General features: G+C 40.8%; 1 protein-coding gene across 2 annotated transcripts in view; it reads left to right on the forward strand.

Annotated features, from left to right (window-relative positions):
- KCNH5 (potassium voltage-gated channel subfamily H member 5) overlaps positions 1 to 25,790 on the forward strand; it is a 160,635-nt gene that overhangs the window by 28,381 nt on the left and 106,464 nt on the right. The window contains exons 5-7 of one of the 2 annotated variants that reach the window (XM_062630747.1): positions 11,579 to 11,694; positions 12,248 to 12,319; positions 16,464 to 16,856. In XM_062630747.1, the coding sequence (XP_062486731.1) occupies positions 11,579 to 11,694; positions 12,248 to 12,319; positions 16,464 to 16,856 (581 nt within the window). The remainder of the gene's footprint in view (positions 1 to 11,578; positions 11,695 to 12,247; positions 12,320 to 16,463; positions 16,857 to 25,790) is intronic. The other variant, XM_062630748.1, reaches the window with a different exon arrangement.

Genomic DNA, 25,790 nt, shown 5'->3' on the forward strand with positions numbered 1-25,790 from the left:
TATTATCGCTGGGCAATGTGTGGGAGACCAGTGATGTATAGCAGTGTAACACTAACCAAAAAGTAGTGTTGTATCCTTGTAATGGAAAATTACTTGGAAAGTGTCTAATCATTCAAAAGTGTAAAAATACTCTAGTGTCTCAGTAGAAGCAGTGAAGATGATAACGAAAGGAAACATGAGCCACCTGCTTGACTTGTTTGCTCCACTTTACTAAGTGGGTAAAGATGCCACTGGCAGCTGTGCAGGTCTGGAGGTAGGGAGAACACTCTCTGTTGGCTTGGTTTATGGTTTGTAGTGTTGCAGCTCTTGAATTGGTGACTGAATGAGCTGTGGATGGTGGCAGTGTGGAAGAAGAGGTGTGAGAATTAGTGGTGGGGCAGAGGATTTGACAGGAGATGATGGCTGCACTTTGTGGTCACTGGGACGATGCCTTATTTTCCAGAGAAGGAGCTGTGCTGTTTGTTTGGGCTCTCTTTCTTTCCTTCTCCTGCTCCTCTTTGACAATATGAATATTTGCCTGATCTTGATTCAGTACCAAGTAATAAGTACTGAATAGATATGCCTGTGGTGGTATAGGTCCAGATCCCCAGGTGTCATGGCTGAATGCTTTACACAAGCAATGGAAGACCATTACAAGTGTATGAAAGAGTGCATTATGTATTTTCTTTCAGAGAATAAATCCCAAAGTATCTGCTTTTTTAATGTTTGTACCACTGTAGGGTCACAGTTGGATGCTTTTATCAGCTTGCTGTGCTTTTATTCTGTCTTTACCCAGTGGCCTTTTAAAAACATCTGAAGACTTTCAATCCCTCCAAAGACACAGTGGTAATAATCTTAAGTTTATTTGTCAGAAAAAAATAAGCCATTTTTCTGGGCCCTAACTGTTATGAGAGCAAATGGGGCTACTTCAAATGCTAACACCATTTGAAGACAGGAGTGCTGTAGATGATATTGAACTGAAAGTTTAAGGATTGAAAAAAAAACCATCATTATTTTGGCTAATAGCTGAGTTTCACCTAGTTGTGCAATGGCTTTATTCCTTTTGTTGTCATCAATAAAGAAAGAATTTTGTCCTGGAGGTAAACTTGCAAGGTTTTTTTTTTTCTGCTAGGATTCTCACTGGTTATCTTGAGTCTCTTTTGCGTGAAAGATCATGCTTGTCACCTGCTGGAAGTGATTGGGAAGGACTGGTGAATACTAAATTAGGATGCAAAGATGTGTTAATGAGGCTTTTACAACTCAGAAGCATGTGCTGTTAACAGATGGGATCAGGAGATGCCACAGTAGTATCCTGAAGCTGTGGTTTGTTGTTTTTTTGGTGTTTTTTTTTTGTTGGTTTGCTTCATGTTTGTTTGTTTTTCTTTTATTTGTTCGTTCTGTTTTTTTTGCGGGCTTTTTTATTTTTTCTTTCACTTGATCAAGCCAGACTTTGACAATCAAGACTGTCTGGGACAATGCTGTAATGCTCCCAGTGCTGTAACTCTCTGTGGTTATATAACTCTATGTAATGATGCAACTCTATCTCGGAGTGTGACAGGGCTATAAAAAGTGTAGTAGTTGCAGAAATATGCACTTATGCTTGCTAATCCTTACTAAACCTATAATTCTGATCCATTTTTATCTTTAATAAGTGCAAGTTATTAAGCATATATAACTAGTTGCACACGGGAACTTTTTTCCTTGAGGTGGTATCAATCCTGGTGATAATAGAAGAAGTATGTGGAGGGATTAGAACATGAAAATGAAGTTTCTACCTTTAGCTGAAGCACAGTGTACCCTGTTGAATACATCACCTTGACAGAAATCCATAACAGTAATTTAATAGGTCACAATTTGGATATCTTTACCATGTTTTTATTGCACTTTTCCAAGGCTGTAATAACAAGGGTCTTGGTGCTATAGAGGCTCACTTGTTCTGGTCCTATTTCCTATTGCTCTGATCTGCAGAGTTTCAACCCCCAGTGTCTTCAGCCACAAAGGAAATCACCTCCTTTTTCCACTCTCCCCTGGGTCTAGAGTGCAGCATCTAGAGATACCTAGGTCTTGAAAAAGGACTTTGTGGGGGGTGACAAGAGAAGTGGTCATTTGCCAGCACATGTGTCAAGAGTCTTCCAGTGCCAAAAGTAGGAGGAATGATAAAAAAGAAATTCCATTGAAATAAAATCTAACCCTGTGAGAGACTGAATTAAATGGGAAACTGATCCTTAAAGCAGTAACTGTACATGGATATGCTTTCTGTGTAGAAAGCTGAACACTCATAAACCATATATAAAATGAACATAAATGTAGTAGAGCTGGAGAGTTTAAGAGTCTCATCTCTATTTCACTGAAGTACTCCTCTGCTGAGCCCATGAACTTGTAACTAAATCAACCCCTCCAGACAAATATCCACTGTTGACTTAAAAGTCTGAAGAGACTGGGGACTCACCACATTCCTTAATATTTTTCTTACTTTTTCATTGCACTTTTGGCTTTTAAAAAGTGTCATATTTAAATTAACCTTGCTTCAGCTTCTTGCAGTAGCACCTTACACATTTTTTTTTCCCCACTAAACAACTAAAAAAATCCCATTAAGACACGTACACATCTAATCAAGTCATTGCTCCACCTTAGAATCATAGAATAGTTAGGGTTGGAAAGGATCTTAAGATCATCTAGTTCCAACCCCCCTGCCACGGGCAGGAGCACCTCACACTAAACCATATCACCCAAGGCCTTGTCCAACCTGGTCTTGAACACTGCCCAGGATGGAGCATTCACAACCTCCCTGGGCAACCTATTCCAGTGCCTCACCACCCTAACAGGAAAGAATTTCCTCCTTATATCCAATCTAAACTTCCCCTGTTTAAGTTTTAACCTGTTACCCTTGTCTTGTCACTACAGTCCCTAATGAAGAGTCCCTCTCCAGCATCCCTATAGGCCCCCTTCAGATACTGGAAGGCTGCTATGAGGTCTCCATGCAGCCTTCTCTTCTCCAGGCTGAACAGCCCCAACTTTCTCAGCCTGTCTTCATACGGGAGGTGCTCCAGTCCCCTGATCATCCTCATGGCCCTCCTCTGGACTTGTTCCAACAGTTCCATGTCCTTTTTATGTTGAGGACACCAGAACTGCACACAATATTCCTGGTGAGGTCTCACAAGAGCGGAGTAGAGGGGCAGGATCACCTCCTTCGACCTCCTGGTCACGCTCCTTTTGATGCAGCCCAGGATACGGTTGGCTTTCTGGGCTGCGAGCACACACTGAAGCCGGCTCATGTTCATTTTCTCATCAACCAACACCCCCAAGTCTTTCTCCGCAGGGCTGCTCTGAATCTCTTCTTTGCCCAACCTGTAGCTGTGCCCGGGATTGCTCCCACCCAGGTGTCGGATAAAAGTAAATTAATAAAGTAAATTAATTTTGCTCCTTAAGCCTCTGCCTGCCTGAATTTGGAGGTCTGGTGGTGGCAGGTCTGCAGACGTTTTAGCTGCACTTTAATCTAGCTCATTGGCAGCAGTCAGGATGAAGCCATGGTGTGATGGATTTCAGCCTTCCAGGTTCTCAGTCAGTTCCTGTGTCCAGTATTGTAGGCAGGTGGGTTCACAGCTAACTCCTCAATATTGCTGATTGCTCAGCCTCTCCAAGCTGTTGTATAGCCCCTCTTACATGTTGTATATCCAAGCAGTAGGCAGCTTTTTTGCCAAAGCAAACCACATGCTGAATTGCTCATGTACTAAGATCTCTGGATTCTTTTCAGAACTATTCTTTGCATTTCCCCCTTCCATGCTGGAGATAGAATTTGCATTGCCTTTGCCTAGATACCTGATTTAGCACTTAAAGCTAGTTTTAATGGCACATGCTGAGTTGTCAAGCGCATCGTCCTGCCTGACTGCCCTCACTACTGATTAACATTCCTCTATTCTTCCTGTCATCTTGGCATTTCATCAGTCATTTTATAATGACTTTCAAACCATAGAGAAAAGCACTGAATAGAAGGGGACTTGTCCACTGAAGGTCCAGAAGGCTCTCAGTAAAAATTTTTTACTATTTTCCACTTCTTCTTGTTAGGTATCTGCCAGGTAGCAAGTTCTTCATACATTTAACCTGTAATTTACTGAACTGCATAGTCTCAGTATTTTGTTGCGAGTGTCAATTCAGTGAAGATTACCATACAAGAGGATTTGGCCAACCTGTGGCTCTCAGGTGGTTCAAATGCAGCACCAGGATGAGCTGATGTTATATGGTAAGCATTGTGGCTGTTCTGATTTGGGAGCTGTTGAGTCCTTGGCTGCAGGTGGGAGCTGTCCTGGTTTCAGCCACAACAGGAGCAAACCCAGGGCAGCTTTTGAGTTTTTCATCAAGTTGGTGGTCCACACTGCTGCCCAGCCCAGCCCCGCCCCAGCAAGGTAGCACTAGTACAGGGAGCCCTGGCTCATGCCTCTCTGGCTTACACCATACATACACTCCAGCTCCAGCTGGCTGTTGCATTTAGCTTTCAGCTTTTTCTGTCAAGATGTTTGGCTGTCTTCCTGAACCAAATTTATACACTTATAAAATAATGAAATTAACATTGTGGGGCATTTTATATCATTCTCTGCTGACAGCCATTATTATGTTCCTTTCCTTTTCTTTTTTATTAAACATACTGAAACTCAGATTGACTTTTCTCTCATTTTGCCTCGCACTGAGATCAAGCTGAGCAACCTGTAATTGTTTGGGTCAGCCTGTTTGCCCTTTCTGTGTATGAGTGCAGAAAGCCTTTTGGTTGTACTCTGGGAGTTCTTTAAAAAGTTTATTGTTACAGTAATAAATCTGGCCAGAGAAGGACTTTTTCCATATGTCTTTAGCTTTCTATGTCCATTCTCATAAGCCATAGTTTCTTATTCACGTGTTTACTTGTTCCGTTTTTCTTTCCATCCCTGAGTGCTTTGTTGCATGCTGCTTTTTCATTTCATTTTCTAGCAGCTGCCTTCCTTTTGACCCTGAGCGTTTGGCTGGTGTAGTCCTTTTTCCTTAACCATTGAATGGTACCATTTTGCTGACAAACTTCTAAAAGGCAGTTGACTGACATTTGTAGAACTTGGTCTTTTTTGTTTGATGTGGTGGCAAATTTGCACCTTTTTTTTTTCTTGTATGCTTGTGGGAAAAAAGCCCTTGGTGGCCCTATGTGTGTGTGTGAAGTTTAGCTGTAGTTGCAGAATGAAAAATTTAAGAAGTTGAGCACTGTAAATTTATGGCTATGTCAGAATTGAATTTAAGAATGCATCATATACCTAATGTAGTCTAGTGGTGTATAAGTCTTAGCACTTTACATCAGTAGATCTCAAAATGGCTTGCAAAGTAGGTCATTAGCATTAGCTTCATTATAAGGAGAACAAACTGAGCTCAGAGAGGTAAAGTATAAGTAAGTATGTCCAAGAGTACCTGTTAATTCTTCATCCATTTTGAGCTCCCCAGTATTTGCAGTGGGTGGATGGTAACTGGGAATACAACATGGAGCTAGAATGGAGGTCAGATGTGAAAATTATCCCAAGAGTGCAGTGCATTATCAGGCAGTGCAATACATGGAATTTCAAATCAGGAAATTTATCCTATTATTTTGAATTACATTTGAGTAGACTCTGTGGTTCTTCAGTTCATAAATAGTTTTACTGCATCATGGGAGTGCTTGAGATTTGTTTGACTATTTGTCTATTTATTCAGGAATCCCATTCATTCCTCTCTCTCTAGAAAAGCAAAACCAGGATGATTAAGATTTTTGAAGAGATAATGAGCTCTTTCAACCATACTTTACCTGCAATAAAGAGCAAACAGCCAGCTATTGTAATGATTTTACTGTCTGAACATCTAGAAGTAGTTGAGGTTTGTAGATGCTAACTATTTGTGCAAAAGGATGATCCATGTTATCAATTGAATGCCATACTGCCTGAGTGATGCTAGTTCCTTGCTTTTGTGGCTTAGTCATAGAGTATATATTATTTAAACTTTTTTTATGTCAACCATATTGTTCTTGTGAGAGGAGAGCAACAGCCTTTCCATGGTCTGGAGGTGTTCTTTATACTCCTGCAGGCAGGAATCCACATGAGCATCACTGTAATTGCCCTCTGCAGTTGTTTTTCATACAAAATATAATTCTTAACCCAAGTGTTTTCATTGCAGTCTAAGACATTGGATAGTCCCTGTTAAACTGATTTAAAAGACATTATTATTTCTGATCCTTTTAAGACCAGACAAACCTTGACAAAAAGGTTAATTGCAATCCAGTAGAGCTACGCTAACGTCTTATTAGGGGGAACTAGCCATGTCTAGATATTTCAGAGCAAGTGCACTATAAAGAACATTAACATCTCACCTTGAGGTTTTAAACTCTTCATAAACTCTGATGTATTAACGTAGCTTTAAAATAACAACGCAGTTTATGTACTAGAGATTATATATATATATATATTTTTTTTTTTCAACCTGGCTGCTAGCTCAGTGGCTAAGTCTGTATTCAGACCTGTAAACAGATCCAGTCAGAGAGACTGCAACTTTTCAACACCTAATTGAATTTGAAGGGGTTTTTGTCTTGAAGATACTTAAATTTGAAACTATTTGCTGTTATCTTTGAAGGTATTGGGTGTGCCTGTTAACTACTGATGTTTGTACAGGGAAGGTGTCTTAAACACTAGTGGAGCAAAAATAATTTAGTACTCCCTCTTTTTTCTTTTCGGATAAACCTTTGGCCCAGCTGTTGTGTGAAGTATTCCACCAAGTCACTCCCAGCTCAGTTAGCCCCCCAGAGGGCTGTCAAATTGGCAGCCCAAATTAGAGCATCAGAATATCTTGTGGATATAAAATATTTAACTATGACTAGAATGTATGGAGGAAATAAAAAACAAGCATGCTTGCAAGGGTATTGTTCCAGCTGGGCCAAGGCAGAGACTAGTTCACATCTATCAGAATGCTTGCCATCTTCAAATCCTATTTTCATAACTGTATGGAACTGTTAAACCTTCATCTTCAATTTATTGAGAATGTGGGAATTTTAATTTGAATAAGGGATCAGACCAGGGAAATATTTTGCTAGGCTCTTGTTCAAAACCAGACCTTTGTTTTGAATCATGAGAATGAATGCAGATCATGAAGGTGGTGTTCTGGTTTTTGTTTTTGTTTTAAAACAGGGTCACAAATACTTCTGGTTTTGTCCATGAATCAGGAAGTAATTAAGGAGGACCAGGGACAACAATCATTTTATGTGTATGTTATTCCAGAATTTTACTTTGAGGTAGTTAACATCTTCCTCTGAAATACTCAGTTGAACTTCTTGTAAGGAGAAGCAGCTGCTGGCCTGATTTGGTGTGTGAGCTGATGATGTTGCCCTTTCCTAAGAATTTGAGTGCAATGGCGCAAGTTCAAGGTATTGTTTTTCAAGTGGTGCCTTGGAAGTAAAACACAGTCCAGATAAGATGAAGAGAGCATCAGAAGTGTTGCTTTTACCTCTTGTTTTCCTCCCTCTCTTACACCTGCTATTTGTGCTGCTCCTTAACTCCTTCCATATAGAAAGTATCTATGATATCTATGAGGACAGGCAGTCACTAATACATGGGATAAAATTGTCATTATTTTCAATTCTTTCTATAGAGGAAAAGAAGGGAGAATCGTTTGAAGAAAGCATTGACAGCAGTGTGCAGCTATGCAAATTTTGCCTATCTGTTTAAACATACACATTGGTTTTAAATATAATTCTGAACTTATCTAGTCTACAACAAGGTCAAGAAACAGAGGAATGTACTCTACACAGATTATTTCAGACATGAGGAAGCCTGTATACATTTTCACCTTCCCACTCATATCCCAGCAACTTGCTGTTGCTATGTTTTTAATTCTCTTGAGTTGTAATAGGAAACAAAAGAACTTGGTACTTTTTCACACTATTGCAGATGGATAGATTGGAGCAGGTAGAATAATGCTCAACTTTGTGCTGAATTAGAAAAAAGCCGTGCTAGTGTATTCCGTTCTTCCAGTTTCCAGAATCATGTCATTCACAGGGCTCAAAGAAATGTGAAAATGTGAAGTCTGTAAATGAGGCTGGAAGGGTTTTTGCAAAAGGTCTGCTCTAGCACAAAGCAAAGCTTTGGTCTTGGTGGACAAAGAATACAATGAAATGGTTTGCCTTGTGAAAAGAAGAGGTCAGACCAGATGAGCAGAGTGGTAACCTTGAATACTTCTTTCTTTCACATGACACTGATGATCTCAAGGTAGAAAGAGAGTATTTGAAAAAGTCATAGTTCTTCCTTTCTTTTTATTTTTACAGCAAAAGAATTGTTGTTTGATAAGTCTTGCTCTTCCAGCTCCTTGTAGTACATCTTCCCCAGCTTCCCCAGGCTTTCTGTATTTGCAGTTAATATTTTTCTTACCAAAGACAAAGACAAGTGGTTTCTCACCAGTTTTGCTTTTACAAGAGGAGAGGTATTTTTAAAACCCATATTTTTGTGAGTGGTCTCAGTCTGTGAAGAACCGTGGGAAAGAATTTCAAGAGACTGCATGAAGCCATCCCCTATTATTGCCAGATCCTCATCTAATCACTGTACAAATCCATGCTCTAAATCTCAGAAAATAAAGTAAACATTGAATCATTAACCATCAGCCATCAAAAAGGTCACAGAATCATAGAATGGTTGAGGGTGGAAGCTTCCTCTGTGGTCATCTTGTCCAATCCCCTTGCTCAAGCACGACCCCCTATGACCAATTGCCCAGGACCATGTCCGTACAGCTTTTGAGTATCTTGGGGATGGAGACTCCACATCATCTCTGGGCAGCCTGTGCTACTGCTCAGTTACCCTCACAGTAAAACTGTTTTCTGGTGCTCAGACAGAACCTCATGTTTTGTTTTTTTCCCATTGCCTCTGGCCCTGTCATTGGGCACCAAAAAGCCTGACACTGTCCTCTTTGCACCTTTCCTCCTGGTATTTATATATATTAATATCTGTCCCCCACCCCGAGCCTTTTCTTTTCCAGGCTGAACAGTCCCAGCTCTCCCAGTCTTTCCACATAAGAGAGACAATCCAGTACCTTAGTTATCTTTGTGGGCCTTTGTGACTCCCTTTAGTATGTTCATGTCTCTCTTGTGCTGGGGACCCCAAAACTAAGTACAGCAATCCAAGTACTGGCCTCACCAGTGCTGAGTAGATGGGAAGGGTCAGCTCACTTGACCTGCTGGCAGTGCTTTGTCTAATGCAGCCAAGGATGCCATTTGCCTTCTTTCTAGCATGGACATACTGCTGATTTGTGTTCACTCTGGTCCACTAGGATCCTCAGGTACTTTTCTGCCAAGTTCCTTTCCAGCTGGATGGCCCTCAGCACATCCTGGTGCATGGAGTTGTACCTCCTTAGGAACAGGACTTTGTACTTCTTGTTGAACTTCATGAGGTTCCCGTTGGAGTAGCTGACAAAGCTGGGATGTGACAAATGAAGGTGCTCAGGACTGAATCCAGCAGTTTGGCTGTGGTGGTTTTGGCTTTGCTGAGTGCTTTTCAGTCAATCTTGTATCAGCTCTGTGGGGCAGGGTGAAAAAGGAAAGCTTGGGGAATGGCCTGAATTCATCCCCATGAACCACACGGAAGCGTCTTTCCAGGGGAAGAGGGCACTGAGTGTGTGCACGTGTGTGAAAGCGCCTGCCCGGGGCCTGGAGGTGGGTGACCAGCTTCCCAGAGGAGAGCTGCTCTTTTTCTCTCACTCTTGCAGTGTGTTTGTAGCGTGCCAAGCATGGCATGCTACAGACATGCAGTGTGTTTGTAGCTGGATGCATGGTGGCCTCCAGCAGTTATGAGAAATGTCGAGGCAGAGCTGCCATGGTGCTATTACCATGCTCAGTTGACTCTTTGAAATCACTGGCTAAGAACAGTTCTGACTTTTGTCTTAAAGCTGTCTCTTTGCCACAGTTTCATAGACAATTAGGAAAAAGAAAGCCACGTTTTTTTTATCCTACAAATTAATAGTTCATACTCAGATCACTATAGTCTCTCTTGACCTTGTTTAAATACAGAAAGTACACGTTCCTAATTGGATATCCCTGTTAGCTCAAGAAGCATAAGGCATATCCAAAGTTCACATTTAAGATTTAGATGTGAAAAGTTAATAAAATACTTCTTTTTTTTTTTTTTTTTAACCTTTTCCCAGTGCATTTTTTATGTGCATTTTTGAGGTCATATATAAATATCCTGACACAAATGCTTTGTGCTGAGCTGGTTGTGGGTCATGATATTTAGATCTGTTTTGATTATTAAAGGATGAACAACGGATTTACGTTTGTGTGACCAAGATATATATGTGGTAAATTGCAAAGCCAAATTGTAAACTATTTTATTCTTGAAGTTCTATTGTCTTGTCTGCTCTATGCTCTTCATTTTATCTACCGCAGGGCTTCCTTTAACTTTCCAAGTCTGTGACTCCTACCAGACAACAGGCATTTAAAAATAAACCTAGCTAACAGGAAACGCAACATTTCTATTTCTCAGATGTGACATTTCCCCCAGTTTTCACATACTCAGCATTCAAGTTAAAAGTAATGCCTTCTCCTGAACCCATTTCCTGTCCATAAGTTGTTTGACATTTTATACACACCTGTGTAGCAAAATACCAGGTTATACCTGCCTAAACTGAGTGCTGAGCCTATCCTTCAGTGCTCCTGGTGAGCCATTTCCTTCCTGTGGATACATGGATTTTCAGTTTTCCTGCTTAACACCAAGGTGCTATACTGTTTAAACCCCTGGTGTTTTCTTTGCTACTGCTGGTCTACCTCATCCATTGACGCATCACTCCAGATGTCATGTTCGAGTGTTTTCCCAGCAGGAACGATGTGATGTCACATTTCTAGGTTGATGCTACCATCAGTAACAAACTCTTTCTAAATGTTGCACAAAGAATTCCCTAGGGCCTGCCCAGTGTGTAGGTCTCAAGCTACCATTAAGGCAGCTGTTTATCATTAGTTTAACAGCTAAATGTATTTCTTGATGCCATTTAAAATCTAGAACTTAATCTGTCTTTAAAGTCTTAATGATTTTTATTTTATTTCTTTTAATTCTGAAGTTTTGCTCTTGATGCAGTCCTGAATTTTGCTGATTTTGGTTGTATTATTTTTTTTTTTGTCCCTGAAATCTAGTTGGGGTAAGAAACAGTAAAGACTTTAGGATCAGACTTTTGGGGCTTCTCCAGTGGCCCTGAATCAGCAGGAGCCTTTCTGTAGCTGGGGAGGATTTTACTTCAGCAGGATTTACAGACTTGGGAATTAACTTGGCATTAACTTCAGTGGCTTAGAATTAGCTTTCAGCCCCAGAAGGCTGAAAGCATAATGTGATCCCTCTAACACAATGTCTCCAAAAGGCAGAAGAAAGAACGAGCCAGAGCATTTTGATTTCACTAAGATTTACTTGTAGTTGCCTTGAAGCAGGGGTATTTTTCCTCTTTTGCAAGTCTTAAAGCCTGGAGTCTGATGCTGTTCTGTGCAGCCGTTTAGAGCAAATATTCAAGTCTGAGACTTAATATCCATAAACATGAAGGAGATTTACTAGCAATGAATGAGGTCTGAGTACTTCTGACAGGATTTCCTTCTTCCCTGCAGGTTGGACGAAATTTGCTCGGCTGACGCGGGCCCTGACAAACAGCCGGAGCGTACTGCAGCAGCTAACGCCAATGAACAAAGCTGAGGTGGTGCACAAGCACTCCCGGTTAGCAGAAGTAAGTGGGGCAGATACCAGTTTGCTACTTTTGTAAGGCAGGAAGAGATGGGGAAAAAAGCCCTAATACCCGTTAAGAAGAAATACTTTTAAAGGAAAATATTTCCGAACCCTGATTTTTTTTTCAGCATCCCTTCTGCTCATCCTAAGCAGCACTATGTGCCAAGCCCATGTTTCTGGGACAGGTTATGTTCTTTCAGTCATGAAAACAGTCTCCATAGGTCATTTTACCTACACTGCCCTATTTCTGTGGATGCAGTTCTCAGTTTGCTGCTTGTTGCTTAACTTGGGGTGCACAGTGTGCTGCTCTACAAACTGTTTCACAGTGACATGGAACAGAACTTGACATCTTTGAGCCCTGTGGATGGTCGCTTACTCTCCCAGGGAAATGTTTGATGAACCTCTTTTGAAGTATCCCTGTCTAGGTCCGTGGCCTTGTGCAAGGCACACTGACTACATATGTACCTTAATCTCAACTTTCTTGCAAAGTCATTCCTGCAATATTTTGCTCATCACTTTTTTCTTCAAAACTGATGGAATGAACTCTTTGGCAGGTTGCAAACATCTCCTTAACAATGCAGATGGTGCAACAAGTGAATGCCTTCAGGTTAACTGATGAAATGGAGGTACTGCATTCATCTTCATGTACATTGGTAATGAAAAACATATGGGTCAAAATATATAGTCAGAATGTATGGTTTACTGAAAATGACAGCCCTAGACACATCATGCCAGAGAGTTTGTTTTGGGTTCGATGCTAAGAACTAGTAGCAACTTTAAATGCTTTGGGTTTTTTTTCCTTCCCTTTATGGCTTTAGTGGACTTCAATAATAAAGGCACTAATTAAAATCAGAATGGAAACCCATAGTTTTCAGGTGTTTGGCAGTGTGGTATTTCCCCTTGAATTACCCTGTATCAATAACTTGGATGACTGCTGAAGCTACTCTCACATCTTGCTTTTCTAATTCATGACATTTCAGTGTTCTGTAAATCCAGTTACATCCATTATTGGTTTAATGTAGAAAAGGGAAGACTGGAAAAGATATGGTAACATTATTCAAATAAGTCTAAAGTGTTACATAGAATGAGGGAGGAAATTGTTCACCAAGACCACTATAGCTAGAGAAAAAGTAATGGCATTAAGTCACGGTAAGGAGGATTTAGATTGGGCAATAAGAAAAGTTCAGGTAAGGGAGAAAGTTGTACTCAGGAATAGGAGGGAGAAAGTTGCTTGAAGAGTGTGCAGTCTTCTCTTACAAGTTGCTTAGAGCTGCAGTCTGCTTTCTAGGCAAAGTGCTGTGAGGAATGCAGACTGAGTGGAGTTATACACCATCATGGTACAGGCCCCACTTTCTGTACTCCTGTGTCTGAGGAGAAGCATTGTCACAGTTCATCCCTTGCAGTACTGCCCACTTTCATCAGCCATAACTATTATCAGCCATTTTCATTAGTTGTCAATAAGAATAATTCAGAGAGTCTAATGAATGCAGCTGACTAACACGATATTGTGTATTCTTTAGTCATTTAAAATTAAAAATTCATGCAGCATAAAAGAAATAATCATTATAGTTCAGTGGTCTCCACAGCCACTTGCTGCCCACTCACCATGTCAAACTCAGCATGAAATTATGTTAAGAATACTAATTATGCTTTTACAGTATCATGGGTACTCCTAAGCACTCCACCACCGGAGGCATAGGGAACTATCAAGCATATGTTCATTACATTTGGCTTGAGCCCTAAGTAGCTTTTTATTCCAGCTATAGTGAGGCTGTTTCCAGCTTCTGCCCCAGTGAACAAGGCAGGAAACAAATAGGTCTGGAGAAACTGAGGAATAAATCCCAGTCCTGATTTATAATGCCAATAAAGTTGACCACAGATGAGCCCAAAGACATAACTGGCAATAATGACCAGATTATGAGTCAAAGCCAAAACAGTGTGTTAAATGCAGGGTATTATTTTGGCACAAAGGCTGCTGTGAAAAAATGACTGTATTGATCATTGCTTTTATTCCAGGGAAGGACCCATCAATCCACCAGCAAGTTCAGTGCGCTTCAGTGGCCAGCTAAACCTTTCCAGTTGGTGGTTGTAGGAACACTGTTAGTGAGCCTTGCCCTGGTCACTAGGGAAGGAGCACCTGAAGGTTGATATTTTTATATTACCAGATGTTTGACATCTATGAGGGTCTCTGGCAAGTGCCGTTGGGACCACACTGCTCAGTGTGCGTTGCTGTTCATCTGGAGCTCAACCCATGGCTTAGTGTTACATCGAAGCTGTTGTCATATGAGGCTGTTGGCAAAGGGAACAGCCATGGTCTCCTGGAGGTCTTTGCCACACTCTCACTGATGCCTCTGTGGTGGGTCTAGTGGTTTTCTGGCCACAGGATAATTTTTGCAATTCAGCTGACGCTGTAGAAAACAAATTGCTAACTAATGTAACAATAAGTTAGTTTTTCATCATGTCACAGAATCACAGAATCCTAAGGGTTGGAAGGGACCTCAAAAGATCATCTAGTCCAACCCTCCTGCAAGAGCAGGGTAACCTAGAGTACATCACACAGGAACTTGTCCAGGCGGGCCTTGGATATCTCCAATGTAGGAGACTCCACAACCCCCCTGGGCAACCTGTTCCCATGCTCTGTCACTCTCACAGTAAAGAAATTTTTCCTGATGTTCACATGGAACCTCCTATGCTCCAGTTTACACCCATTGCCCCTTGTCCTATCACTGGACATCACTGAAAAAAACCTAGCTCCATCATCCTGACACTCACCCTTTACATATTTGTAAACATTGATGAGGTCACCCCTCAGTCTCCTCTTCTCCAAGCTAAAGAGACCCAGCTCCCTCAGCCTCTCCTCATAAGGGAGATGTTCCACTCCCTTAATCATATCTGTGGCTCTGTGCTGGACTCTCTCCAGCAGGTCCCTGTCCTTGAACTGAGGGGCCCAGAACTGGACACAATATTCCAGGTGTGGCCTCACCAAGGCAGAGTAGAGGGGGAGGAGAACCTCTCTTGACCTACTAACCACACCCTTTCTAATGCACCCTAGGATGCCATTGGCCTTCTTGGCCACAAGGGCACATTGCTGGCTCATGGCCATCCTCCTGTCCACCAGGACCCCCAGGTCCCTTTCCCCTTCACTACTGCCCAGCAGGTCAGCCCCCAACCTGTACTGGTACATGGGGTTGTTCTTCCCCAGATGCAAGACTCTACACTTGCCCTTGTTGAATTTCATCAAGTTATTCCCCGCCCAACTCTCCAGCCTGTCCAGGTCTCGCTGAATGGCAACAGCCCTCTGGTGTGTCAGCCACTCCTCCCAGTTTAGTGTCATCAGCGAACTTGCTGAGGGTACACTCAGTTCCCTCATCCAGGTCGTTGATGAAAATATTAAACACCATATGTCACTTTAACCAACTTGCTTTACAGGTCTTGATCGCTAAAACTGACTTTATGGAGGGTGGGATCAGGTAGGCAGAAGCAGGTTTGCATCACATGAGGTTACAGCCTGTCACTGGGACAGATTAGGCATGGTGGGAAGCCACATCCTCCAACACAGAATGGGAGGGGCTGCTGTTGTTGTCCCCTGGTGATTTCTGAAGAACACATTTTCAATAGAGCCAGACTTTTACTACCTGATCTCAGTGACAGCTTTCTCATCTTAAAAATATGACTGCAAAGAATTAAGGGAGAATCCGTATGTGTGGTACTTTCATGTTCTTAGTTGTCGTGCTGTTTATTCAGAGCCATTAGTCTTCTTCATTGAGGAAGAATCCTGTGTTTGATCATTTTTACATATATGGGACTGTGTTTTGCAATCTAACTGTCCCTGTTTCAGTATAGGACAGGTATAGGGCTGAAATGAGATTTAAAGTTGCTGGAATGATTTATTTTATCCCATACAGTCTTGAGATCCCCCAAAGTAAAAGGTGTTATTAGTTCCACAATACACATGAATCTTTCAATTGTCAGTGCAATATACCACCACGTGCATTCCTTCGTGCTTTTGTTTCTTGTCTTGAACTGAGAAAAGAGGTAATTAGATTAGCTGGGAGGAATGTCTTAAGTGAATTTGGCTTGGTTTCTATGAAATGTTTCCAATTCCACATTTTACAAAAGTGCGCATCTAGGAGATTATAGGCATGCAAACAAGAAAAGTAATTACAAGAAATAAAAGAGAAGCCACTAGTGATACTGAGCTTGTAAGTGGAACAATGTTTTGAAGAAAATGAGAAGGAAACATGATATTGCCAGGGTGTTAAGACAGAAATTGTGCATGCAGTGCTTCGTTTTAGAAGGAAGTCAGCCAGCAAAGTTGAAGTCTGGTTTACCTTGTTATGGTATTGTTCTGGCTCAACAGTGGTTTAAAAAAGAGGTCACTCATGAAGGGCTAGTCTTGTAACACTTCCAAAGGTGAATGGATACACATATTCATAACTGCAAAGTATAAGCTGGGATGTCAGTATGCACAACCTGTTTATGGAACCCCTCTGCCCTTGCTATTGGGATGGTTTTCCTTTCAATCAGTCCATATGCAAAAGCCTCCCTTTTTACAAGAATTTCCTTAGATTCTATGTTGTTCCCATGCACCGGGTGATAGCTGCCTCTACACACTCTAAATAAATCAGATCATTTAGAACCAGCGGGTTGACTTGCAATGTCCAACGAACACAGTCACATCTTTGTGCTGCTCCTTACAGAAATCCATAAGCCCCCTTATTGGAGTATATTAATTGAAATCAGTAACATTTTCTTTTCTGTCCTTTACAGGTTCTCCAGCTGGGATCTGATATTCTTCCTCAGTACAAGCAAGAAGCTCCAAAGACTCCACCACACATTATACTACACTATTGTGCTTTTAAGACCACTTGGGACTGGGTCATTTTAATTCTAACCTTCTACACAGCAATTATGGTTCCATACAATGTCTCCTTCAAAACCAAACAGAACAACATTGCCTGGCTTGTGCTGGACAGTGTCGTGGATGTTATTTTTTTGGTTGACATTGTTTTGAACTTTCATACAACCTTTGTTGGCCCTGGTGGAGAGGTTATCTCTGATCCCAAACTCATAAGGATGAACTACCTGAAAACATGGTTTGTGATTGATCTTCTATCCTGTTTACCGTATGACATCATCAATGCCTTTGAGAATGTGGATGAGGTAAGTGATTGTAGTTTTAATTCGGAATTAATTTAAGGGCATGCCCCCTGGCATCTGGCAGCAGTAAGAGGCAACTGCGAAGGTCTGTTTAAATGTGCAGGGGTAGACAAACTGCTGGTCTTTAGCTATGCAGAATTCCTGTGTTGAAGAGGAGGTGTCTTATCACTTCAGCACCATGTGTGTATGTGTACATTAATGCATGTGGGTTTTAGAATGACTTGCTTGTCTTCCAAACACATTGTTGCATGTCCATATCAAAATGGTCTGGACCAGTTGGTATGTCCCCCTGTCACAGCCTCCCTTTTCATACCCAGTGATTGCCTTTATGCAATTCTTAGAATCATAGAATCATAGAATAGTTAGGGTTGGTAAGGACCTTAAGATCATCTAGTTCCAACCCCCCTGCCACGGGCAGGGACACCTCACACTAAACCATCTCACCCAAGAAATTCTAATCCATTGCAAGGCAGACTAACATGACTTGACATAAATCATAAATTAACATTATCTAGGTGTTCCTGCTCCGGCAGGGGGATTGGACTAGATGATCTTTTGAGGTCCCTTCCAATCTCTAGCATATTGTGTACTGTGTGTGTACTGTGTGTACATAATCAAAACTCTGTATCTGCTCTGGATGAAGCTGGTGGCAGGCTTGCCACTAACTTACTTACACAAAAGTAGAGAATGAGGATTTTTAAAATCCTGCCCTAGGGTTAGTTTTTGAAACATGCTGTAACTTTTTTTTTAATTTGTGATATATTTTTAAATGTCTAATTGAGAGGGAGATTTATCTCTATTTTTTAAAAAACTGATCTTGAGCTATTGCTGAAATTTTAGAAACTGAGGAGAGAAAACATAAATATCTTAGACACCGAATTAAAGCTTAACTGCTAAATGTTATTAACATTTATGAAATCAAGCTTGCAGCCTGACATAATAGAGAAAACAAGCAATAACTATGACAAATAATGCACACACAAGTCACTGCAGAGAAAATTAATTACTGAAAGACAACTATAATGGCATTAGGACTTGTTTTAATTTTTCTCTAGAGCCTTTTATCTTTAGGGCTATAAACAGACAAAAAAACCTTTGCTCATTTTTTAACATTTTTCCGTTTTTTTCTAAGAACACTGTTGAGTGGTTGTTTTGTTGGTTTATTTTATTTTTTTATTCTCAAGTTCTGCAGTTTTATATCTTATCTTCACTATATAAAATCTACATTCTTATTTTTTTTAATGCAGACTTTGGAGCAGGTTTTGTGGAGCTCCATTAAAATTCCATCCCTGTCTCTGTGTTGAGCACCATCTTTTGACATTGTTCCATTTTATTTATAGCAAATATGACAGAAGTGATAATACTTACTGCTTAAATGCAAGATCATATGAGGGCTGCCCGTCTGGAAGCAGGTTGTACAGTCAGGCTGTGTAAGGAGGTGGTATTATCAGGGTTGTCAATATAATACAACTATTTAAGATAACCAATTTCAGCTTAAGAGGAACCTGATTTTTATAAAAACGCAACATTGTCTCCAGATTTTCATGCTTTACTATGTAAAACAAATAAAAAAATTCTGTGTCCAAACAGTACAGATTTGAACGATGAGTTAACTTCTTTCTCTAACATATAGAGAGGAAATAAACCATCTGCAATACTTGTGACAGTGAAGAGAATTGCACGCATGATGCATTATAATTGAGGTATGCTTAAAGTGGCAAACTTTAACCAGATGTAATAACAATAACAAGATAACAGGGATCCTAAAGCTGTGATCAGTTTCTTTCAGACAAATGAAATACAAAGTCCTTTTTACTAAGAGAACCCATAGTACCATTTCTTTCTCATGAAAGTGTGTGTCATGGCCCTTGAGCCTGCAGCAAACACTGGAGTATAATTGCTTATGTACTTGATTTCAAAACCCTCCAACTCCAGTTTTCCCTAGTGCCTGAAAAGAATTGATTTTGAAGAAAGGTGTGTAAACAGTCAGTCTTTCCCTCTTGGGTCTACATTTTCCTTTTTTTCTTTCTTCCAGGGGAGATATATATATATTTATATGCCTTCATTTGTGACATTTAAGTCTTTTGAGCTGATGGGTGTGTCCTGGATGGTTGTAGTTATAAGTGCTCTTTCTTCATATGGCTTTTAGCATTTATTTTAACTGGTACTTCTTTTCCTGGATTTAACCTTTTGTCCCACTAGCAGTTCAAACACTGCTCATAGGTAAAGAATAAGTATATCAATAATGTTAATTTGAAGAAATACTCTGATTTAAAGGAGAGTATTCCTCATTAGAAGGTGTTTTCTCCTTAATGCAAGTAGAAGTGAGAAGAGCTCTTTTAGCCCTTGATTCTGGTAAGTTTTAGCTCTTTATATTGCCCCTGGGTGTTTGATGAGAGTATTCGTCTTTACCATTAAAATTGGTGATTGTGGCATTTCAAAAGTTAACAGAAAATCAGAGCTTAGTGGTAAAGACCTCGGGGGCAGGTCCTGGTGATATGGTGGTGAAGGATGGACCCAAATCAGAGTGAATAGCCCTAAAAGCCAGCTGAGTGAAAGATTATTTTCCAGATTTTCCTTGTGTGTCCTACCTTCATCCCTTTTTCCCCATGAAGCATGAAATGCACTCTTGTTAGTTGTTAAGGGACAGGGTGAGTAGGGGTGCATGCCACTGCAAGCCATTTCTTTCCTTCCCTGTAGGCAGGTCTCTCATAAAGAAGGCTATGGCTGAGGAAGTTTATGTTTGTTTCTCTCAGTTATAGATGGAGAGTACCATATGTGATACAGGTGCTTGAAGGTTCTCACTCAGAGGCTGCTGAATCATTGTATAAGATGCCTTATGCACTTGAGTACTATTTTATGAATTCAGAATTAAGGAGATTACTCAAAAGATTAAAATAAAAAAAGGAGTTTGAAAAAGGGAAATTTGAGTTTCCTTACTGAGGGTTGAAGTTCTTCAAATGCAGTTAGTCTTTGCTGGAATCTCTTAGCCTTTTATGAGGAAATAACACAGTGGATGGATGATGGCAGAGCGGTGGATGTGGTCTACCTTGACTTCAGCAAAGCATTTGACACAGTCTCCCACAGCATCCTCACAGCTAAATTGAGGAAGTGTGGACTGGATGATCAAGTAGTGAGGTGGACTGCGAACTGGCTGAAGGAGAGAAGCCAGAGAGTTGTGGTCTATGGGGCTGAGTCTAGTTGGAGGCCTGTAACTAGTGGAGTGCCTCAAGGGTCAGTACTGGGACCGGTATTATTTAATATATTCATCAACGATTTAGATGAGGGAATTGAGTGTACTATCAGCAAGTTTGCTGATGACACTAAGCTGGGAGGAGTGGCTGACACGCCAGAAGGCTGTGCTGCCATCCAGCGAGACCCGGACAGGATGGAGAGTTGGGCAGGGAATAACTTGATGAAATATAACAAGGGCAAGTGTAGAGTCCTGCATCTGGGCAGGAACAACCCCAGGTTCCAGTATAGGTTGGGAAACGACCTGTTAGAGAGCAGTGTAGGGGAGAGGGACCTGGGGGTCCTAGTGGACGACAGGATGACCATGAGCCAACACTGTGCCCTTGTGGCTAAGAAGGCCAATGGCATCCTGGGGTGTATTAGAAGGGGGGTGTTTAGTAGGTCGAGAGAGGTTCTCCTTCCCCTCTACTCTGCCCTGGTGAGATCACATCTGGAATATTGTGTCCAGTTCTGGGCCCCTCAGTTCAAGAAGGACAGGGACCTGCTGGAGAGAGTCCAGCACAGGGCAACAAAGATGATTAAGGGAGTGGAACTTCTCCCTTATGAGGAAAGACTGAGGGAGCTGGGTCTCTATAGTTTGGAGAAGAGGAGACTGAGGAGTGACCTTATTAGTGTATACAAATATATAAAGGGGGAGTGTCACGAGGATGGAGCCAGGCTCTACTCAGTGGCAAACAATGATAGGACAAGGGGTAATGGGTACAAACTGGAACACAAGAGGTTCCACTTAAACTTGAGAAGAAACTTCTTCTCAGTGAGGGTGACGGAACACTGGAACAGGCTGCCCAGGGAGGTTGTGGAGTCTCCTTCCCTGGAGACATTCAAAACCCGCCTGGACACGTTCCTGTGTAACATTATCTAGGTGTTCCTGCTCTGGCAGGGGGATTGGACTAGATGATCTTTCGAGGTCCCTTCCAATCTCTAGCATACTGTGATACTGTGATACTGTAATAAGAACAGTGCCGTTTCCATCACAGAAAACGTTAGGCCAAGGCTGGAGTCTTGTGAAATTCCCACCTGAGGCAAACATGACTGCAAATCAAAGTTATTTTGTGGTGGCTGGATGCAGAGCCACAGTAGAAGGGTATGATGGAAAGGATTATGACACACAAACAGAGAACTAGGGGGATTAAAATGATCTGAGGTAGAATTAGAGGTGTAGACTTTCATACCTGGAGTTACTGAGCCAGGCTCTTACAGTCAGCTCAGGGAATTTGGATGTATGGCAAGGAGGGAGAAAGGTAAGATAATGAGAGAGAGACCTTGCACAGCATAGAGTGATCTAAATGGATGTGAAGGGAGAGGAATTAAATGGTATTGAAAGGGTACCACTTAATTGTTCATAAGTGGTAAGTGGTATTGAAAGGGTAGGAAAACAAGGTAAAATAGGCTCTAGAAAATGAGTTCAGAGAGAGGAAAGTGGAATCTGTAGTGGGATATGTACTTTATTTAAGAAAATTGGTAGGATGATAGTCCTAGAAATCAGGAAAATGCAGAGCATCTTTTCTAATTGGGAAACATGCACTGAAATACATTCTAGCTAAGCCAAAGAAATACAGAAAACCGTTTCTATATGGATGTGTGAGAAGGGCACTATAAAACATACTGAGGAATCCAGCAAATTCTCAAGGTACAAACCAGAATGGAGGGCATGTGCTCAGAGTCTGGAGCTACGCTGGTTTTATTATTCCTTTTTTAAAAGTAAACCAGTACTGTGGAACTTCAGATTTAGTCCCAAAGTGCATGTTTGCCAGTCTCTTCTTTTAAATTAAATAAAGAATAAAGAAAAAAAGTTTGGAGTAATGGGAGATATGGTGTTTCCACCCAAAGATTTTGGTCACATGAAGTTCTTATTGTTGTTAGGCTGGGAAGTGTATAGTAACTGAATATTTGATTTTTGTCTTGGAGTTACATGTCCCATGTAGTGAATCTATTTCTTTCCCTGAGTATTTAGCTCTTCCACTGGTATATGCGCTGTCATTTATATTTCTAAAATCGTAACTTCCTACTTTTGAAGCTAGAGAATTATGTTACCTTGGGGCTTAGCCTTTTTATGTGTTCTGCCTATTAGAGAGAGATAAATATCCAACCTCAGTCAGTCTGGGCTACCAAAAGGTTGATTATAACGTGGGTAACTTGATTCTATACAGGTCACAATTATCAGAGTCACACTGTACTGAAGTTGTCAGCAGATGGGGTTACAGTGTGCCTGCAGACACTGATCCCATTGCTTATTCAGATATGATCAAACCATGCCACAGCTCTCTTTGGAACCAGACGCATAGATTTATATTCCGGGATGTTTGCAAGTGCTTGACTTTTGTCCCATGGATCCATGCAATTGGGAGAGTATCTGGAACTGGAAGGGACTCAGGTACTCACATTCAAGTACAAGCAGGCTGATACAGTGCTGCTGAGGGCTGCATTTGAGCATTTGTAAATTAGTGTATAAAGTAAATATTCCCAGGACTAGGTAGAGGAGCAAGGTTTTGGCCAAATGAGAAGTGCTTCCCCAAATTAAGTGTTAAATACATTTAAATACAGCTGACACCCCCTCCCTCAACTTTCCTATTTGAAAAAAAGAATTTTTTTGTTTGTTTTTGGTTTGTTTTTTTTTTGTTTTGTTTTGGTTTTTTTTTTTTTTTGTTTGTTTTTTGTTTTTTCTTTTCCCTTCTTCTTGTGTGGGAGTTTTCACTGAGATTCATGAATTTCTGAGTTTGTAATGAAACAAAACCTAGAAACTTGATCTCATCTCTACCAGACATGACACAGGCGCATGTGCATATTGCAGGAGTAATATTACATACTGCAACAAGTATTACATATTGCAATGAGTGGACCAGATGTTAGGATCGTACATACAGATAGTCAAATAGATGGTTTTCAAATAAGTTGTATAAAAGATTGTCCTTTCTGCAAAAATTAGTTTTCATGAGCTAGTGGCTGGAAGTGAAAGAAGACAAATTTAAATGACCTAAAACGCTGGAGTTCTATGTCTACAGTTTAATAATGCAAGACTTCAGAATTGGCCTTCAAAATTCAGTGATCACTGCAGGACATATTAAGACATGGAATCTTTGTAATCTACTTTTGATTACTGTTATCAATCTATTTCAGCAGTGGCAGAAACTTCTTTGCATCACTCAATAGTAACTAAAACAGGAATGTCTATAAACTGAAAGCAAGCAAAACCTGATACAACTAGTTTAGCCATATTCGCATCTTCAGTGCTCTACTGCAAAAATTCTATTTTCAGGATATATTTGAAAATGGGTTTATGGACCCCAGACCGAGCGACATATGCAAGGTGAAGATCAGTGGTTTCCTAGAATGTGGCTTTGGCTCTGAAATGAAGTCTATGGCTAGCTACCTTTCTTAAATATAGGAGGCTGACATGGAGGAAAAAAAAAAACCAGAACTAAATCCCTACTACAGCCAAGTGTTAAAGTTATGGTGAAAACTCTTAGCAATATAATGATAGACGTACTGAGCCTGGGACCTGGCATTTTCCCCTTTGTTATTCAGTCAGATGTCAATGAAATATGAAGAATGCTGTCATTGTGCTGTAGTGTGCAGAAAACTGAAATATAATAATACAATGACTTGGTTATGATGTCCAAATATAAATGTATCCACCTTAGGCATATATTATACCAGCCCTCCAGTACCCAAAGGTGGCCCACAGTGTCCAAGGCCAGGTTGGATGGGGCTTTGAGCAACCTGGTCTAGTGGAAGGTGTCCCTGCCCATGGCAGGGGGGGTTGGAACTATATGATCTTTAAGATCCTGTCCAACCCAAACCATTCAGTGGTTCTATGATTATGTGGATGGTCAACCCTATTCATCTCTGTCACTTACTCACTCCTGCCACCCCTATTGCACTTAGCTGCAGAATTGTATCATGTGTATATCTTTTATTCAAGCTAAGTTTTTATTCAGTTTCTTCTACTGTTTAATTACCAGATTTTTCAATGCTGTGCAAGGTCTGGGATGTTTCTGCAGGTTCCCCTGTGGAGACACATGAATGTCGTCTTAATATGAGAGGCAACTTGTGACAGGAAAGACCTGAACCAGGGTCAATGCAGGGATGTTACACCACTCTCATGAGCATTATGCATACTGAACTGTAATTACATGTCTCAGTGGGTTTTTTTGGTTTTGTTTTTAATGTGCTGTATGTGTTACTGGGAAGCAGATGTTGGGTACAAGCCATTAAAAACAAATCTTTAGTCAGAGCCGTATTAAGTGATGGAGTCCAATTCGGGCAAATTGTGTGTGGAGTACTTTCAAGGGAAGCTTTGAGTCCTGTGTGATCCCGTTGCTTGCAGAGGAGGGAAAGGCTTACAAAGGAGATAAGGCAAATGAATTAATCCTGTCGTATACTCACTGAAATAATGCTGATGGGAATAGCACAAATCCACGTTACAGAGATTGCTAAACACAGCCATAAATGGGAAGAAAAGTCGCGAGCTTAGGGATGGGCAATTGCTCTGCACAAAATGGAGCCAAGGTATAGCCTTGGAGAAACTAACTGCATGGCTAATATCAGAATTAGCAACGTTTTACTAGCAGGACAGCCATGCAGCTTGGTGTATTTTGTTGAAGACTGAGTTTGTGTAAAATCTGCCCCTTGCCTCAGGGTTATGTGTAGTTCCTTCCAGAAGTACTTGCAGAAACACTGCAGCTTAGGTTACTTCCTCCAGATATTTCTTCTCTTTTTATTTCTGTACAGGCAGAGGAAATTTGTAGTTAGTTGCTGGCATTAAATTACTGGCTAAGTTCAGTTTCCTGTTCAGCAGCTGTCCTAACCAATGTGATACGCCTTCCTCCCCTTCCCATTTCATCTTCCATCCAGCTACCCTAAGTGACAATTACCAGATTTTATGATATCATCCTCTTTTTTCCCCCACTTGGGCACACTGATGCACTAACAGTACAAGATGCCACATCCACTTAACTTGAATCTAGAAGAAGTATTTTGAAGTCACCCTTCTTTTTATAATCTCAGTTATTCACTATTTGAAATGTATTACATTGTATAGTTGTGCCATAAACGATTCAGTCAAAGTTTATTTCTAATGTTATAGCTTATTGACATTTTTTGGGGGACGGGGGGAGAAAAGAGGGAGGGGGGAGAATATCTCCTCATCCTCCTGGGGAAAAAATGATAAACCTGAAGCAATAAATTTAGAGGTGCTTTCAGAAACTGCATGAGAAAACTGACTTCTGACTTGCTTTCATTTTACTATAAAGACTTGATTTTGTGCTTACTGCAGTCTACTCCCATTTCTACCACTGGTGGAGGGTCAAATGTTATATAGGCTCTGCTGCTGTCTGGACCCAGGATCTAGATAGCTTGTGCAGAATCAAAGTCCCTCACTCCCATGTAATGTAGATTTACATAAATTGAATGCAACCCTAAATTAAATTCTTACAGTGGTGATAAATCAGAAATTTTGCTTTTTTATTCTTCTCATTCTATTCTCATTTTGATTTGTTACTATGCAACTTTATTACATTAATTGTTTACCTAAAAAGAAGGGTTTCTGAGATATGGTGGAAGATTTATTTTAACATTAACTCCAGTAAAGAAGCATTAAGGAGCTATCCAGGGATTTTAGAGCTAAGCTCTATTTAAGTAGCTAAGCTCAAAAATTTCTTTTGGAAATGATTTGCTGGTTAAATT

Source organism: Pezoporus occidentalis, unplaced genomic scaffold (assembly GCF_034315485.1).
Source record: "Pezoporus occidentalis ecotype Australia unplaced genomic scaffold, CSIRO_AGI_Poc_V1 ctg36, whole genome shotgun sequence".
In the NCBI taxonomy this organism is placed as follows: Eukaryota; Metazoa; Chordata; class Aves; order Psittaciformes; family Psittacidae; genus Pezoporus; species Pezoporus occidentalis.